This window comes from Rhodamnia argentea, chromosome 1 (genome assembly GCF_020921035.1).
Source record: "Rhodamnia argentea isolate NSW1041297 chromosome 1, ASM2092103v1, whole genome shotgun sequence".
Classification (NCBI taxonomy): Eukaryota; Viridiplantae; Streptophyta; class Magnoliopsida; order Myrtales; family Myrtaceae; genus Rhodamnia; species Rhodamnia argentea.
Window position 1 is genome coordinate 3,905,108 of NC_063150.1, and position 15,649 is coordinate 3,920,756.

Here is a 15,649-nt window from a genome sequence, read left to right on the forward strand (position 1 = left end):
TCTAATTGAGGGCATTTAACCACCGGAAAAGCAAGAAGAAGGGAAAGAAAAAGATAGCTTGTGCTGTGACAATTCATCCTCGACTTGAAACCACAGCAGGACACGGCTATCTTGACATGTTTTTAGGGGTTATCAGCTTGACAGGATAAGAGCTGAGCGGAGTCTCTCCATCGGACGTTTTCTCTGACTCTCTGGAGCGATAATCTTTCAGACAACCAACGGCTGTATACTAACTTGCTTGTCAAACCAGACAAAACCGTGTGTAGGCGGTCCTACCTGCTTCTAGAAATCTGACATACCAGTCCTAAACAATCTTGCGATGCCATAGCCCTTGATTAACCACCTCATATATCTAGGAACGTCAGACTCCCTTAAAACTTAATATTAAACACTCACAATTTGAATCTTCCAACATTGGTTTGAATGCGAGAATAGCAAAAAGGGATTATCATATTTCTATGTAGACGTTAGCAAATGCAGCCCAAGTAAAGGAGGCAAGACTCTCTATATACGAGCCCTTTTCAAGCACATGGAACCTTTGAGTTTTTTAACATATCGAATATGCATAGATTGAGAAAACTCGGTGCGCAACTTTTTCCTTACTTGGTTATTTAGCAGGTGCCCTGAAGGTACTCTTAGCGGAATCCCTTCGACCAAATTCGCAAACCCGCACATTAAAGAGCAAGTGAATATGCGAGGCTCGACAAAATGACCGGCTCGGGTCTTGGGGAAAGATGGTCGGTCCATCGCAAAATGCGGCTTGTATTTCTCGCGGCCGGGTGTATGTATAGCCACGGTTTCAAACTAATAACCTGGGGGTGTGCAGTGGATTGCAGCTAACAGCCTAACACGCATTGTACCCGTTCAAAGTTTTTGAGATCATGTCGACCGCTGCGGATTTTCCGAAACCAATCGTCAATCGATTCAATGGTCAAGTCTCTTCAAGACCCCTTCTTTCACGGCTGCATATGGGGATCAGGGGAAATATACCATCTGTCTCCCCCCCATCGAACCCCGTTCGTAGCTCCAAGAAAACGAAACGACATGGCGGTCCATCAGCTTGGTAAAGCTGAGAAAAATTTGTCACTTGTGTTGAAAATAGTGCATGGTCTTCGGTACAATCCAACAAGAGGGAAAACAATTCAAGAGCATGCTTTTGCACTTTGGAATGAAGGTTCTCCGACTCTGTCGACTTGTGCCGGTCATTCTGAAACATGTTGCAGCATATTTTAGGTTACCTGTTCCTAAAATGACTCTGACAATTTTACACAACTTTATTTGAATTACTTATACCAAATTAGAACATCTCTAACAATATCTATAGTATTCGGAAAGACCTAAGTCCGTGCAATATGTCCAACAAGTTCACTTAAATTGCGGTCACATGGTAATGTTGGTACATATCTATTTTCAGAGTAAATACCAACTATTGCGTAGACGAGTAAAGCTCGAACAATTCGTATTCGCCGTACTAAAATAACTCGTGTGAAAACTCGGTATAATTTCCTTTAGAAGTTTTGTTAGAAGGAAACATACAACCAAACCTCAAAACCTGCCTTTGGCACATCCCAAAGAACACTAATAACGATTAATGCTATTCATCAAAAGAATAATTAATCTCTACAAACCAAAAAAGAGAGATATAACAATCAACAAATGACCGAACAAATATCATTTCCTCCCTTCAAAGTTCAAAATGATCTCTTCAGGTTCTTGAAATCCGCGGATTCGATGCACTCCAACCCGGCTCGAGACGGATTCATCAGTTTCAGCAACTCGGTCGCCTTTTCCTTTGTTTCGTCGGCGCAACCCAGTTGCAACACTAGCAAAAGCTTCTGAAACGCACCAACTTGAAGAGCATCCACCAAAGCCCTCCCTTGATGATCTCTACTACTCTCGTCCTTGCAAAGCCTCCAAAGAGACGATACCGCAAAGTCAGTCGCCGTCGCCGATACACGCAAGACCTTCTTCACTAGGATTGGGACGGTCAGCAGATTCGCATAAGCCTTTTCTCTCCCTTGTTCGCACCCTATCAGTCCTTGAAGAACCCCGAGAGCCTTCTCGCATACGCTCTTATCGCTGGAGTCGATGAGGATTTCCAAGAGGTTGGAGACCAAACACATCTCGACAAATACCAATCTCTCCTCATCACCACGACGGCAAGAAGAAATGAGGTTCAACGTCACTGAGAGAGAGGCTTTCGTGATCGTCGGGTTACTCGGGTGTTTGATGAACTCGACCAATGTTTCGTGCAATCCTTCCGTGTCTGCCAATGCCCCTGTCTGTTTCTCATCGCTAGAAAGCTCTTTGAGGGTTAAAATGGCATGTTTCTTGGCTTCTATATCTCCATTCTTCAAGAACCAAACCAAACAATTGAGAGATGATCGTGATGCCAAGTAGTGATGAGCTTCAATATCAAGTGGGAACATCCAGCTCAATGCACTTAATACTTCTTCCAACAGATTTCCGCCGATTTGGCGATAATTAGATGTGGCCGCGAATGTGTCGAATGCCCGGGCCAACATGCTCGCCGCGCCGTTTGCGACGATGCAGCGCCGGTTCCGCTCGCTCTCGCCTCCCCACTTCTCGATCTTCCCCACCAATTCGGAGCACTCGGCACAATCGACACGCTGCGACGCGCCTTCGATACCTGAAAGAACCTCGGACACCTCAAACGGGGCGACAGGGACGCGAGGGGTGGGGATCCTCTTGACCCCATGTCGGCAATTCTCGGTACCCCAGTCCTGGATCATGCCTCGGAGCGCGTGGTTCGGTATCTGGTCGAAGCTCGAGAGCACCTTGTTCGTCACGGGGCACGTGAAGTTGCCGGCCTCGAGCCACCGCTCGATGCTCTCGCGGTCGTAAGTGATCCCGGACGACAGCGTGACCGGGTCTGTCATGAGCTCGAGCGAGATCGGGCACAAGAAGTGGTTGGGGATCGCAAGCTCCTCCAGCTCCAGCTCCCGACGATCACCAATGCCGCTCTCCACCTTCTTGCCTCCATTGTTACCTGCAGTCGATCTCCTCCTCCTCCAACCAAAACCCATTTCGAAACTCCGGCTTAACTAAGAACCAACACAGAAAAGAAGAGATTTTGCAGAGATTGCGACGCCAAAGATCGGATTTTGATTTGTGGGTTCGACTTGGGAAGGCAAAGAGAAGAGGCGCGCCGAGCCTTTATATGTCAATAAATCTCAGGTTGGATTGAAAATGTCTTGTTTTTTTTCTTTCTTTCTTCCCTTGCCATCCTCACACGGTGTTCAAAGTTCACACACAAGCACAGATCGGTATTAATCAGAGAATCGGTCGATGACTTGGACAAGAGAGGGAGAAGAAGTATTCAAGAAAAGTGTGTTCAGACTGAGGAGGAGGGGAAGAAGGGGAACGAAGGGGGGGACGCGCTCCTTGAAGGATTTTTGATCAGGTGCGCAAGATTTTGAATATTGACCGTTGAATGGATTTGCGATGGTATGAATCCAACCGTCAAAGCAGCGGGGGAATGCCAATGGTATGAAAATTTTAGCAGATCGCTGAACCTGTCAAAGCCCCCATGTCAGAGAAATACTAATCGGGCGAGTCGCAGGAACAGGACGTAAACAAGGGTTTCTGCTTTGACGTTTGACCCTGAAGTGGGGCCGCTCCCTCGTGACTTGTGTGGTTTTGACGAGTCAACAGAGATTCTGCTCCTGCTTTGTTTATTTGCATGAGCTTTTTGTTGCCAAGTATCGTATGAAAAGGGTTACTTGCTTTGCCAGGTTTTATCAATCACGCGCGTGGGTCATTGGTCAATCTGGAGAATTGCCCAATTCATCATGTACCTATCGTACGATGCCAATTCGATATTTAACTTTTGATTTTTGTCAATTGAATCATAAAACTTTTGCGTGATATTCTAATATAGTTCTCCCGATCAATTTTGATTGAAAATTATTGAAGTGGGATTTTAGTCATTATTGATTGCCACGTCGGCCACTTGCAATGGAAAATTGGCTGGAAAGATTACATTGAAATTCTGAATAATGATTTATGACTTGATTAACAATATCGAATAGTTTATAATCAAATTGACATCCGTTCGATGAATTTTGATTGATTGGACAACTTTCCCTTCATTTTGGGTCTAGAAAAGATGAGTATGGTCCGAGTGGGTGGTTTCCACCCTAGAATCGGGAACCACCCACTAAGGATCAATCTCCAAAAATTAGAACTTGGAATCGCCCATTGATTCCATGGATTCGCCCGGGAACCGGACCGCTAGTCCGACCCGATTTTTAGGTAGGTCCATGAAACCGGTTCCACCAAGCTTCATCGACTAAATAGAGATTGAAAATTAGGGATTTTGTGAGTGGATTGAAGATTAGGAATTCGAACTTCTAGCAAATGGAGGCGACCGAGAGTGAGAGAGGGAGATAATGAACACCCGGATGCATGGCCGAGAGTTGATGGGAGTCGAGAGACGAAGACGCAAACGAAGAGGCCGACATGAGAGAGAGAGAGAGAGAGAGAGAGAGAGAGAGAGTTTAAGATGAAATGAGCGAGCTTCAAATTAAGAATTTAAGATTTTTTATTTTTTTTAAATTCTAACTTATGTTTATTACCAGTTCGATTCAATTGAATGGAACTGGTGGTCGGTTTCACACTTGAAACCAAGAATCGGTCCGGTTCCCTTGGGAACCACCATTTCTGGGCCGGTCCGATCCAGTTTCAAGCGGTTTGGGTGATTTTTTTATTTTTTTGCACACCCCTATTACCCTATCTAATTTGAATATTCAGGAAAATTGTCATAAAAATCTTAAACTTTTTTGCAATTTTCTTAATTCAGTCCTAAACCTTCTAAACTTGTCCATTCAATCTTAGACATTTTCACATTTTCCTAATTTAATTTTATTGGCCGGAAATCGCTGATGTGGACGCCGACCATCCACCAGCGCTAACGTGGATAATTTTTTTTATTATTATTTTTCCTTTCTTTTTGGCCCTCCACAGTAGGAGAGACGCCCTAGCTGAGCAAGAGTGGGCATCCCTCTTCCGAGCAAGAGTGGGCATCCCTCTTCCGACACTAGAGGGAAAAAAACAAAGGAAAAAAAACAAAAAGAAGAAAAACTAAAATTATTTTAAAAAATTAAAATATTATTAAAATTATCCTCGTTAACGTTGGATGTGCCACGTAGGACCGTCGACATTCACATCAGTAGTTTCCGGTCAATAGGATTGAATTGGCAAGATGTGAAAATATCAAGAATTGAATCGTCAAACTAAGAAGGTTTAAGATTGAATTGGTAAAAATACAATAGATTTAAGGCTTTTTTGACAATTTTCTTGTGAATACTCGATTGTGACATGGCAAATATTTCATACCGTGTAATGGGAAGTCATGTATATAGAAGTCGACTTAATGTTTTCGAATGGGTTCAGGTAATGTAGATCTTAGTAGTCGAGGAACAAACATGTGTGTATGGAATAGGTAAGGACCCGGTTACACAAGGTTCGGTTTCTCTAGTCTTGATGATTCCTAGCCTCACACGAAATCGCGACTCGAACACAATTCGAATTCACCAAGAAAAGCTCGAACAGGACTCGACACGACGCACCCGAAACCGGCAAAGACTTGGAGATGCTTTTACCGACCGTGTGGTAACAATAACCTCGTGTAAAGTTAAAATACGTTTAGCAACGACATGAAACGACGGGAGCATAACCACAGAACACGCTGCATGCCGTGCGTTTCTCACACTGGTATGCAGATATAATTTCAAATTTGGATCATCCACGTGACTTTTGAATGGGAGTCCGTCGAGCAGATGAAATTAATGTAACTTAACAGACAATTACAAACCTAAGGAGGGATTATTCACACGGACGGATTTCTGACTTGAGCTCATGAGATGTCCAACTTTTTCCATTCCTTTGACTTCAAAAGCATACAGAAACAAAAGTGTCGGGCAGGCCTGTCTTTTAGCATGGTCTCTAACTTTTCGGGCCACCCTTTTATTTTGCTCCCCAAAAAATTTTTTTTTTTTAGAGCACTGATTTGAATAAATCTAGAAGCCTAGAAGTTGACCAAAAAAAAAAAAAAACAGACAAAAAGAAATATCACACACGTCTGTCCATTACAGAACGTATTGCAGGAATGATCTTGGTTGCTTCACTCAAATTGATGCACTCTCATCAAGTAGCACCACCAATATGAAGGAAATGCATCTATCATGCAACTAACATGCGAGGAAGAAAATGAAATTCCATATAGGTCTACGGTAACTACCTAGGTCGCCAATCAAGAAAATGAAATTCCATATAGGTCTACAGTAACTACCTAGGTCGCCGATCAAGAAAATGAAATTCCATATAGGTCTACGGTAACCACCTAGGTCGCCGATCATATTCAAAAGAGGTCGCTGATGTTTATTACACACCCCTATATGGATTAACGCATTAATCTCCCTCCCCAGCAAATGCTTAATGATAAGATTTGGGTGAGGCTTTGTTGCTTAATCAAGTATTAAGCCAAAGGAGGAGGGAGGGAGAAAGAGAGGAGAGACTAGAGAGTCAAATTTGCCTTGCCTTCGACCATGGCGAGCCCCGCGTACAAAGGGGACCGAAGTTACCCAAAGTTTTTTTTTTTTTTTTGGGTTAGTCTAAAAGTTACCCAAGTTGAAATTTCCAATGCTCGATGGAGAAAAAACCTAATCTTGATTCCAAACATGTTTACCCTTGTGAATCACATTTTCGTGGAAGGAAGCAACAACCTTGACAAGCCCAAGTTCTGAAGTCGTCAAACTCTACTGAAGAAGCCCCTTCTGGGGCTAAGTCTCTGCAAATTGCTGGTCAATTCAATCTCTCCTTTGTGTGCATGGCCAGCTTAAAACACGTCTTTTGACTCCCTCAACATGCGTCGTTCCCCACGACAAAGGTCCCGAGAAACATATTCCAACGACGTCGACATACGCTCCACCAAACCTACACGGTGCTCACGGTCTGATTAATACATGCCGGAACTTAACAAGCGTCTCGAGAAAACTCGAGGAACATGCATGTACAAGTGTGTGCCCGGGTAAAAAGCCTTAGAATCAAGTGAATCTCCCGGTCCGTCTTTTTTTTTATTTCTTCTTATTTTTGCTTTTTAAACAGGCATTTTCATGTATAAATGATTCGTTTTAACGAAATTTAAAGGAGAAAAAGGCTTTCTGGATTATGGAGCAAGAGAAAGCGACCGGCTTCTTTGTTTTGTAATCAGACAACAATCTTTTTCAGAGATTCTTAAAAAATCGGACGCCTCTCAACGTCGGAGTTATCTTGCAGATGCTACAGACAACCAACCGAGTTGGTAGGGCCAAACTGAACCGTTTTCTACCACTAGCACTCCATTCACCAAACATTTACATGGAAATCGCACGAGAACTATCTAAGCTGGCTTTATTCATGCCGGGAAATAAATGCTATACAAATTCGAACACAGCACCCAAAAATACAACTCCCTCGTCAGTATGTACTCCCATGTATAAACTATTTGTCGATCCGCCTTTTCAGGCATGCGGCTCAGTTGTCGGTTCCTCTTCGGAGCGGCAAAATTGCATCCCTCTTCTTTCACTTGGCACTCGGTTTGCAAAGACAGCTAAATCACGTCTTTGCATAGGGCACGGAGGGCTTACCGGTTCTGTGCTTCCATGGTTTACGACTCGCACCAGATTCCGCCGCAGAATCACATTATATCCGATGCTTATTCTTGCCTTATATGAGGAGAGAAACTCATTTCTGTACTATAGAACGACTCATCTCCCACAAAGCCGTACGTGTTAGCATCCTTTTCGTCATCCCATTTAAGCACCTCTCTTATATATTTGAATGCGTCGTCAACAGAAGTACGCTCCCGAGCTCTGGTCTGCCACACAAATAACTTTCTGCCGCTTAATGAATAATACAGCTCCTTGAACTTCATTGCCACGTAGAAGTATGCTTGCTGAGCCAGCGCCTGACCGTTGTTGTGGGGCTTTACGGGGCTGAAGTTGGTGAACCATTCACAAGTTGACAAGGGAGAATGGATTATCTTGCCTTCAAAAGCATCATACTTGTTCAGAAGAAGCACGAAAGGAGTGTCTCTGAACGAAGGGTGCATCACTAGACTCTCAAATAAATCTCGGCTTGCCATCATTTTGTTGCAGAGAGGACCAGCACCTTGGGCCCACATCTGATCATAGTCACTCAATGCAATGCAGAAGATCACTGCTCTCACGTCTTCGAACATTTCCAGCCATTTACAACCCTCATTAAGTCCTTTTGAGTTTACCCGAATCAGCTGGTACCTGATATAGGACAGTGATTGAGGTAAGACAGATTCCATCAAATCAAAATGGACAAACAGATTAAGTAGCAAAATGTGAAGTTAGCGATAATTACTTTGTCATGGATGGGGGGCATTCAAAGTTTTCACTGTACAATTCAGACATGGGACTTCTATCATCGAACGAGAAATCGATAAAGGTGAGTCCATTGCTTGGTGTGACCCCTTCAGCATATAAGATATCCTTTTCAGAAGGTTCATACTCGTTACTTGATATCTCAACGGCCTGCATAAAATAAAATACCAGTGTCAATCAACATCTTAAACAAACAGAGATATGTGCATATTGTTAAGAGCATAAACTGTGAGTTATGTTCTACCCACCAAATTTGCTGCATACTACAGTTAAGAGCATAAACTATGAGTTATGGTCACCGAATCTGTTGCATACTATAGTGCAGGTTGACAATTCCAAACAAGTTCTCTGTTTCGGGCTTTGTTAGATGAAATGATCAAGTACGGTTCACTAATCGAAGTTACATTGTCAGTCAGATCAGGCTAAACTATGGAATTTCAGACTTGGATATACACAGAACCCCAGTACATGTATGAGCACACCAGGGAAATGGAAAAATGCTTCCATAAATACATGCCCATGTATAAGTTTTGAGAATTGAACGCCCAGAGAGTTATTTGGAACTAAAAATTGTGCTAGTAATCAAATATTAATTCCCTTTCAATTATAAATGAACATAGGTAAAAGTTACATCAAGAGGCTAGCAATGTCCAAAGGGGGAGCTCCTGAATCCATGAAAGCTTACAGGGATAAATTAAAGGCAGAAAATGAACACTTTTGATAGTATATAAGAGGCTCAGGAAGTAACCAATGAAGATACCCGGTCTAAGAAGTACTTTGCAACATCAGGAAGGGCATTTAGTTCCTCTCTTCTCTTGTATGTTTCCTGGATGGCAGGGTCTTTCCAGACCTCATCAACACGAGGAGCATATTCACGTGTTGCAGCAGGAAAGAACGCATCCAAGTCTCCAGTTGCCATGATATCCAGTAACCAGTCAGAGAAGTGTTTGCACCTCTGGTTGATTGAGTAAATGCATTGCTGGCTTTCATGAACTTCCTCCTCACCTAAATTTATTCCACAATTAATTAAAGCATCTTTTCTGCAAGCTAAAACATATCTAACCTGGACCTTAATATCTGAGGAAAGAGAGGAGGCAGAGATAGCCCTGACTTAGTTATAACCTGTTACTTTCAGCTGCCGCAGGAAAAGGCCAAAAGATCAGCATTAGATACCTGATGCAGACTCTTCGGTTACATTGGTAGCATCCTGTCTCTCCATCAAAGTTTCCTCTTCAAACCGTTCTCGGCCTTCAAGTAGTATGCTGAGATATTTGTACATATTGCTTTGAATCATAAGCTTGATATTTTGCAGCTCTTCAGGAGTAAACTTATTGCCATACAGAAATTTAGCCTGTCACCATTGAAAAATAATTCACATGTCATCCTCCAAAAATATAGCCGAATGTCAAAGAACTATAACCGTGCAAATGGACTGTCATGTTACACTGAAAGTGAAATATGACAGTGAAAAAACACAAATGCTCCATTAGAAGATCCAAACCTTCTTTTATATGTTTATAAATAAACATCCGAATAAAGAAATTGTCCTTTCCAAAACACTATTTTTCAGTGTTATGCACAATCAATGCATTGAAAATGTATATCTTTCTTTATAAAGTACAGTTCTAACAAACCCTACAGATAAAGTTGAAAATATTGGTTCAAAATGGTGATTGCATGTTGAGGATGATGAGAACTAATCGAATGGTGTGCCATTGCTACAAAGGGCAAACATAAGAAAATAAAAGGAAGAAATTGTTACTGTTTGATGTAAAGGACGGTCGTATTTGAATAATACCTGCTTAAAGATGGTGCTTGTTCCTGATCCCTCCAGACCAAACAACAGCAGTTTCTGAACTCTTCCCTGTTCCAAATATTCCGGCACTGATCTACCTGAGTTGGTCGACGGATCTTCCTTAGTCCCATGAGGATTTGCAGGCGGAACAGGTAACGACAACAGCGAACAAATGAAACGTGTAGATGCCTGCCTACCGAAAAACAAAGGTTGACAGTATAAAAAATCAATTCACACATATTCCAAATTACACTTGACAAATGGTAGGAGTAGCTTGTCGTTAGAGATGATGAGAGAACCTTTCCCCATATGTTCCCTTTTATATTATTTTGCCCTTCTTCCTCATAAGAACCATCATCATACACCCAAAAATGAGTATCACGAGGGCACTGCACATTGGCCAGCTGAAATAAAATGGGAAAAGATCACATGTCTAATGACACTTTCAAAGAGATAATGCAGGAAAATGTTCCACCACAGACAACATCGGTGTAAAAGAGCAGTATAAAATGTGACGCGATAAGAAAAGTCGAGATCTGAATGGCAGTACACCAGCATAGCAGAATAGTTCGAGTCAAAGGAATCCATATAAGGGCAGGAAGTAGAATTGAGATATTGTTGAAGAGGTAACCTAAGGGCAGGAAGTAGAATCGAGATATTGTTAAAGAGGTAAGAAGCTGTCGATCTATCAGCCCATGAATTGCCAAACGAATAATTTCTCAATCATTTAAAGCACACGAATCTTTCTTTTCTTATGAAGTGTGGTTTATGCTGCAGGATTGAAGAGATTCATGCTGGTAGACAAATATAGCAGTAACCAATGGCATCGATTCTCACAGATTCTGCAATATGATAACTTTCGAGGGACCAAATCTGCTAATGCATAAAAAATATGGAGGGTAAGGCCAAAAACTCCATATCCGAAGATGATTCTAAATGCCAAAAAACAGCCACCCTCTATGAGAAGCATAGCTTGATGGCACTATTGCAATAAATAGCACTTCTCAAGCTCAATGTGATGGAAAGTTATATTTCCACACCTTCCGTTTAAGCCCGCCCTAGCCCAAACAGACGGTGATTGATTGTCATTGTGAGCTCACTTTATCGTCTCACTGAATAAATACTGGGGCAAATGTGGGACAATTAAAATGACTTCTGCTAAATATGAAGTAAGTAGCTTCATTACATATATCTTTCCCAGAGGGCAAGTACTCCCACGAGACAGAAATAGTGCGGTGAGGTGGTTGCTTTATGCTGGCAAACTAGATTCAGCATTTGACTGGTCAAAGAAAAGCTCGCTGCGTATTTCATAATGTCATTTGAGATGCGAATACACAGTCCAGCAGATAATAATCATCCACAATATTGCTAAAAGGGATAGGAACCTGCAGTTAAAGCTTTTGCTTCACTCATACACTTAGCTGACAATGCAAGTGAGGAAAGTGAAACATCAGGGTAGGCCCGCTGACTAACATTAGGAAATACTTTTGCTTCCAGTGAAATTTCCTGGATAACAACTTCCAGATCATTTCGGCAAAACTGTTTATCATTTAACAAAGTTAAGCGACCTTACAGCTGATTAGTCAAGACAATTTTGAAATTCGTTCTTTGTTCAGTCGCTCCTATTCATCTTTTTGTCGGTATTGCAACTCTTGGTTGTCATGTACTAACAAACTCTTTGCAATAACAAGAGATGCGCCTTTAAACAACTTAGATAAAGAATCTACCTCCAGTTCTCCAAAGTAAAATATAAGTTAAACGGTTCATTCTCCAGATTTGATCTCAACCTCAATCTTTCAGTCTTAACTCTCAGTCAATTCGTTCCAATGGGTTTGTCTCTCATACTGCAAATACAGGTGCCTTTTGTCCCTCTCCAACTCCAGTCCAAGTGACAGCCTTTCTCAAGGATCAAAGTTCTCAGTAAATTAATGATCACTTTGACAAAACACATACTTGATGATGAATGAATATCCGACAACAATTTACATTTGAAGAAACCATGACAGACATTACTCATGGAATCTTTTAGAAAGACTAAAAAGCAACGTATTTTCCCACTAGTCCTAATTTTTATAATCTTAGAACAATAATCATGTATGTGCCCATGAAGCTGCGAACAACACAGAGATCATAAATGCATGCTTTTGTCTCAAATAACCTGCAGAAAGCATATCTTCGGCTAACAGATATTTCCCATTGCATTATCGACTACCATGATTCCAAAACACTGCACTGAGAAAATCCACAAGCACAAATACCTAATCCATTTATTTGTCTTTGCTGATGATATCTTTACGATAAGATTCGAGGTTTACCTTCAAAACCCTCAGTTCCACCTTTGCAATTTCACGCCCATTCATATAAACCTTCGTATTCCCATTGCTTGCATTTACCCGCAGCTTGCCCCCGACGTTAAGTTTGGAACTTATTATCCGATCAGGTTTCTCTCCTTCCTGAGAAACAAACATTAAAACATCAGGAAACTAAAATAATCAAGCAATAAAATCAGGACCTCAAAAGAAATGTTACTATCAGTTGTTCATCAACGATTTGCTTTCTTTTACCTTTCCCCATAACCCAGAATCCTTATCATACCAATACTTCCCAGGCTTCAACTTCTGCGGCGGAATCGGACACCCAAGAATCTCGGCCAATTCCTCCTGCCTCAACTGCCTCCCATTCACCACAAGCTGCTCTGGCCGCAACTGGTTCGCTGCGCACTCTCTTTCTGCCCTCATTATCTGCCCGACCTCCAATGGACTACACACCCGCGCCAAAATCCTTGAACACTTCCCCAAACCTGACCGCTTAGCTTCATCAATTGGCTCTCCAATGCAACTCACACACTTCCTACCTTCAGGCATTGATCCCATCGCCTTCAAAAGGCAATTTCCGCAATACCTCGCGTTGCAAACCAAGCACACCTCCCTCTCCTTCAATCTGTTCCCCTTCCCACACCTACTGCACAGGCCTCGCTTCTGTGGCGTCTTCTTCGCGACAGCCGGTGACTCGGTGGCAGCAGTCGACACTGGAGAGGAAGACGAATTGTGCGCTTCCTCCTCATCTTCCTCCGAGTACTCGGAGTCCCTTGGCGTAGTGAACGTGACCACTGCAGCTCGCCTCGGCTCCGCATTCTCGCCTCCCACCTCGCCGTTATTCGTATCTAGGGCACACAAGTCCGCGCTGAACAAGCTCTCGCTCTTGCCCTCAACCTCATTCTCCACTTCCAGCTGAGCTTTCGAGACGGAGGACGCTCGTTGACTCTCCACTGGCGAGTCCTTGAAGGGGACGCCATTCCTCGTGCGGTTGAATCGGGGGATCTTCGCAGCGATCGGGGCGGCAACGGGGATCGCTGACAGATCGGCGAGGGGAGGGGATCGGACGGAGACGGGCTCGGCGATCTCGACGGGATCGACGCGGGGCACGTCGTAGAGCACCGGAGGGCCCTCGTACTCGACGGCGATGGAGTAGTCGAGGTGGTCCTCGTCGGGGAGGGGGGCGCCAGCGGGGAGCATTTTGCGGAGGACTTGCTCCCAGGCGGTCCCGCGCTCGTCCTCGAGGTCTGAGGCCATGCGCGTTGAGGATGGAAGTGGGTTTTCTTTCTTATTTTCAGTTTGGTTTTCTCGCGAGAGTGAAGGGAGGAAGGAGGAGATGATGAAGAAGAAGAAGATGGCGTTGAAAGTTGAAGCTGGAGGAGAGAGAGTCAGAGAGATGGAAGAGAGAGAGAGAGATATACAGTTGCTGAGGAGAGAGAGAGAGAGAGACAGTAAACAGAGCTGACTAACGGCGGAGAGTGAAGTTGACTCTGACTCCGTTAGATACGGTAACGGCCGTCGAAGTTGAAACTGTCGTTGCGGCGGGCGGGGCTGCTAGGCTCCGGTGGGAGACCGAAGAACTACGTGGACCGGCGGTGCTCTTAGTCTTGTCCCTAATTTTTCACGAATACAAAAAGGTGCTGAGTACATCAACGGGAAGGGTGACGAATGGGCCGGCCTGGCACGGCATGAGCGGCCGCGCTTCGGCACTCTAGCATGTCGAGTTGACCCAACGTAATGTATTGGGTGAGTCCAACATAGCCCATACACTGTCAACTTGCCGCCCCTATCTATAGTACATATGCTTAAGTGCATAACTAAAATGTACCATGTACTTTAACCATACAAGTGTGTAGTTGAGCGAGGTCACGTCACAGTATCAATCTCGAGCTCGACCGGACTAGCATGCTCTTCGCTTAAATCTTGATTTACTTCAAGTACATAAAATAGGCTCGAATAGAACTTCCAACTGCTCGAGCTCAACTCAAGTTTGACTCGATTATAACAAGATCATACATACATGAACTCGAGCTCGTGCAAAAAGTTCGCAATCATGGAGGAAAAGTTTGTAATCATGGAAGAAATAATAGTAATTCGATTAAACTCGCGAGCTTGTCGAGTTTTTAGTATTAGCGAGCTCGAACTTGACTCCAAAACTAGGCGACCTGACTTCGAGCAATTCCTGAAACGAGGCCGACCTACTCGAAAAGTAGCCCGACTCGAATTACAGGCAAGGATCGGTGACCCGTAAATATCGATTATTTTCTCCGCCCTTTTGATTGTCCCTATACGGTTGAAGTTCAGGACGAAAATCATACGAAGGCCACATGGCACGGGGGCATGCTCTACTGTCATCTGGTGCGTGGAAATCTAACTCGGACCCCACCCGTTCGGATCCTTTCTTCTCCCCATTCGCTAGATACAAACCCGACGGGAAACGCGAATTTCCACCCCGACCTATCGTCGAATGCGGGCACGGCAACGAACGCACGTTTCATCACGAAAACGACGGAACTAAGCCCGACATCGTTGTAAAATCGGACATTACGACCCGAACACGGAACACGCCGCATCCAGCCAAATTTCATGTCAAGTTGCGAAGCCACCCACGAGTTCCTCTCTGCGGATTTTGTGAACGCGAACAAAGCGAGCACCGCAAAAGACCGAGAAATCTCCAGAAGCGTGCGTGGTCCGGACCGTTCCCACGTACGCAAGCGGAAAGGAAAGATCTCTCGCCCGCGCCTAAATTACCCGCATGCCCCTCCCGTCCAGACATCGAATTTCATCTTTTCTCCGTTTCATAGACTGCGTACGAGGACGGTGATGCTTTTTTCTCAATTACACTCATTTTCAAGCTTTTATTATTTTACCGCAATTTAATACCATGCGTCTTCAAGGTCATGTTTTCAAATATTAGCAATTTTCAAAAATTAATGAAATATTCTTTCCACGCTATCGATCATTAAGCTAAAAATTAAACACAATTCCGATTCCATGCTGGTAGTATGGCTACGATATCTGAATGACTAAAAGGAAAAATTACAAAAAATTCATAAATATCTTGCAATTATGTCAATTCAATCATAATTTTTTTTTATTTTGCCAATTGATTCCCACACATTTTG

At 43.4% G+C, this 15,649-nt stretch overlaps 2 protein-coding genes across 3 annotated transcripts; both read right to left on the reverse strand.

Moving 5' to 3' along the window:
• Positions 1 to 1,448: 1,448 nt before the first annotated feature.
• On the reverse strand, positions 1,449 to 3,174 carry LOC115748757 (U-box domain-containing protein 21-like). Of its 2 annotated transcripts, XM_048280107.1 has the most exons (2): positions 2,991 to 3,174; positions 1,449 to 2,960 (listed from the first exon to the last, which is right to left on the reverse strand). In XM_048280107.1, exons 1-2 carry the CDS (start codon positions 3,045 to 3,047, stop codon positions 1,692 to 1,694), a joined length of 1,326 nt encoding a protein of 441 aa, XP_048136064.1. In that variant the 5' UTR covers positions 3,048 to 3,174; the 3' UTR covers positions 1,449 to 1,691. The 2 variants fall into 2 exon arrangements, with proteins under 2 accessions (XP_048136064.1, XP_030541232.1); XM_030685372.2 differs by having other exon boundaries at positions 1,451 to 3,173.
• A 4,044-nt stretch (positions 3,175 to 7,218) lies between these two features.
• LOC115748758 (extra-large guanine nucleotide-binding protein 3-like) lies at positions 7,219 to 13,919 on the reverse strand. The gene is made up of 8 exons (XM_030685373.2): positions 12,774 to 13,919; positions 12,525 to 12,662; positions 10,509 to 10,613; positions 10,213 to 10,398; positions 9,588 to 9,765; positions 9,175 to 9,419; positions 8,395 to 8,564; positions 7,219 to 8,300 (listed from the first exon to the last, which is right to left on the reverse strand). The coding sequence occupies exons 1-8, from the start codon at positions 13,779 to 13,781 to the stop codon at positions 7,718 to 7,720; spliced, it is 2,613 nt and encodes an 870-aa protein (XP_030541233.2). The 5' UTR covers positions 13,782 to 13,919; the 3' UTR covers positions 7,219 to 7,717.
• Between the last annotated feature and the right edge of the window lie 1,730 nt (positions 13,920 to 15,649).

Coding starts and splice junctions, on each gene's coding strand:
- LOC115748757 (XM_030685372.2), bottom strand. CDS start 3,047: ATGGGTTTTGGTTGGAGGAGGAGGAGATCGACTGCAGGTAACAATGGA.
- LOC115748758 (XM_030685373.2), bottom strand. CDS start 13,781: ATGGCCTCAGACCTCGAGGACGAGCGCGGGACCGCCTGGGAGCAAGTC. Junction 9,420..9,587: donor AACCGAAGAGTCTGCATCAG/GTATCTAATGCT, acceptor GAATAAATTTAG/GTGAGGAGGAAGTTCATGAA. Junction 8,301..8,394: donor TGCCCCCCATCCATGACAAA/GTAATTATCGCT, acceptor GTCCTATATCAG/GTACCAGCTGATTCGGGTAA.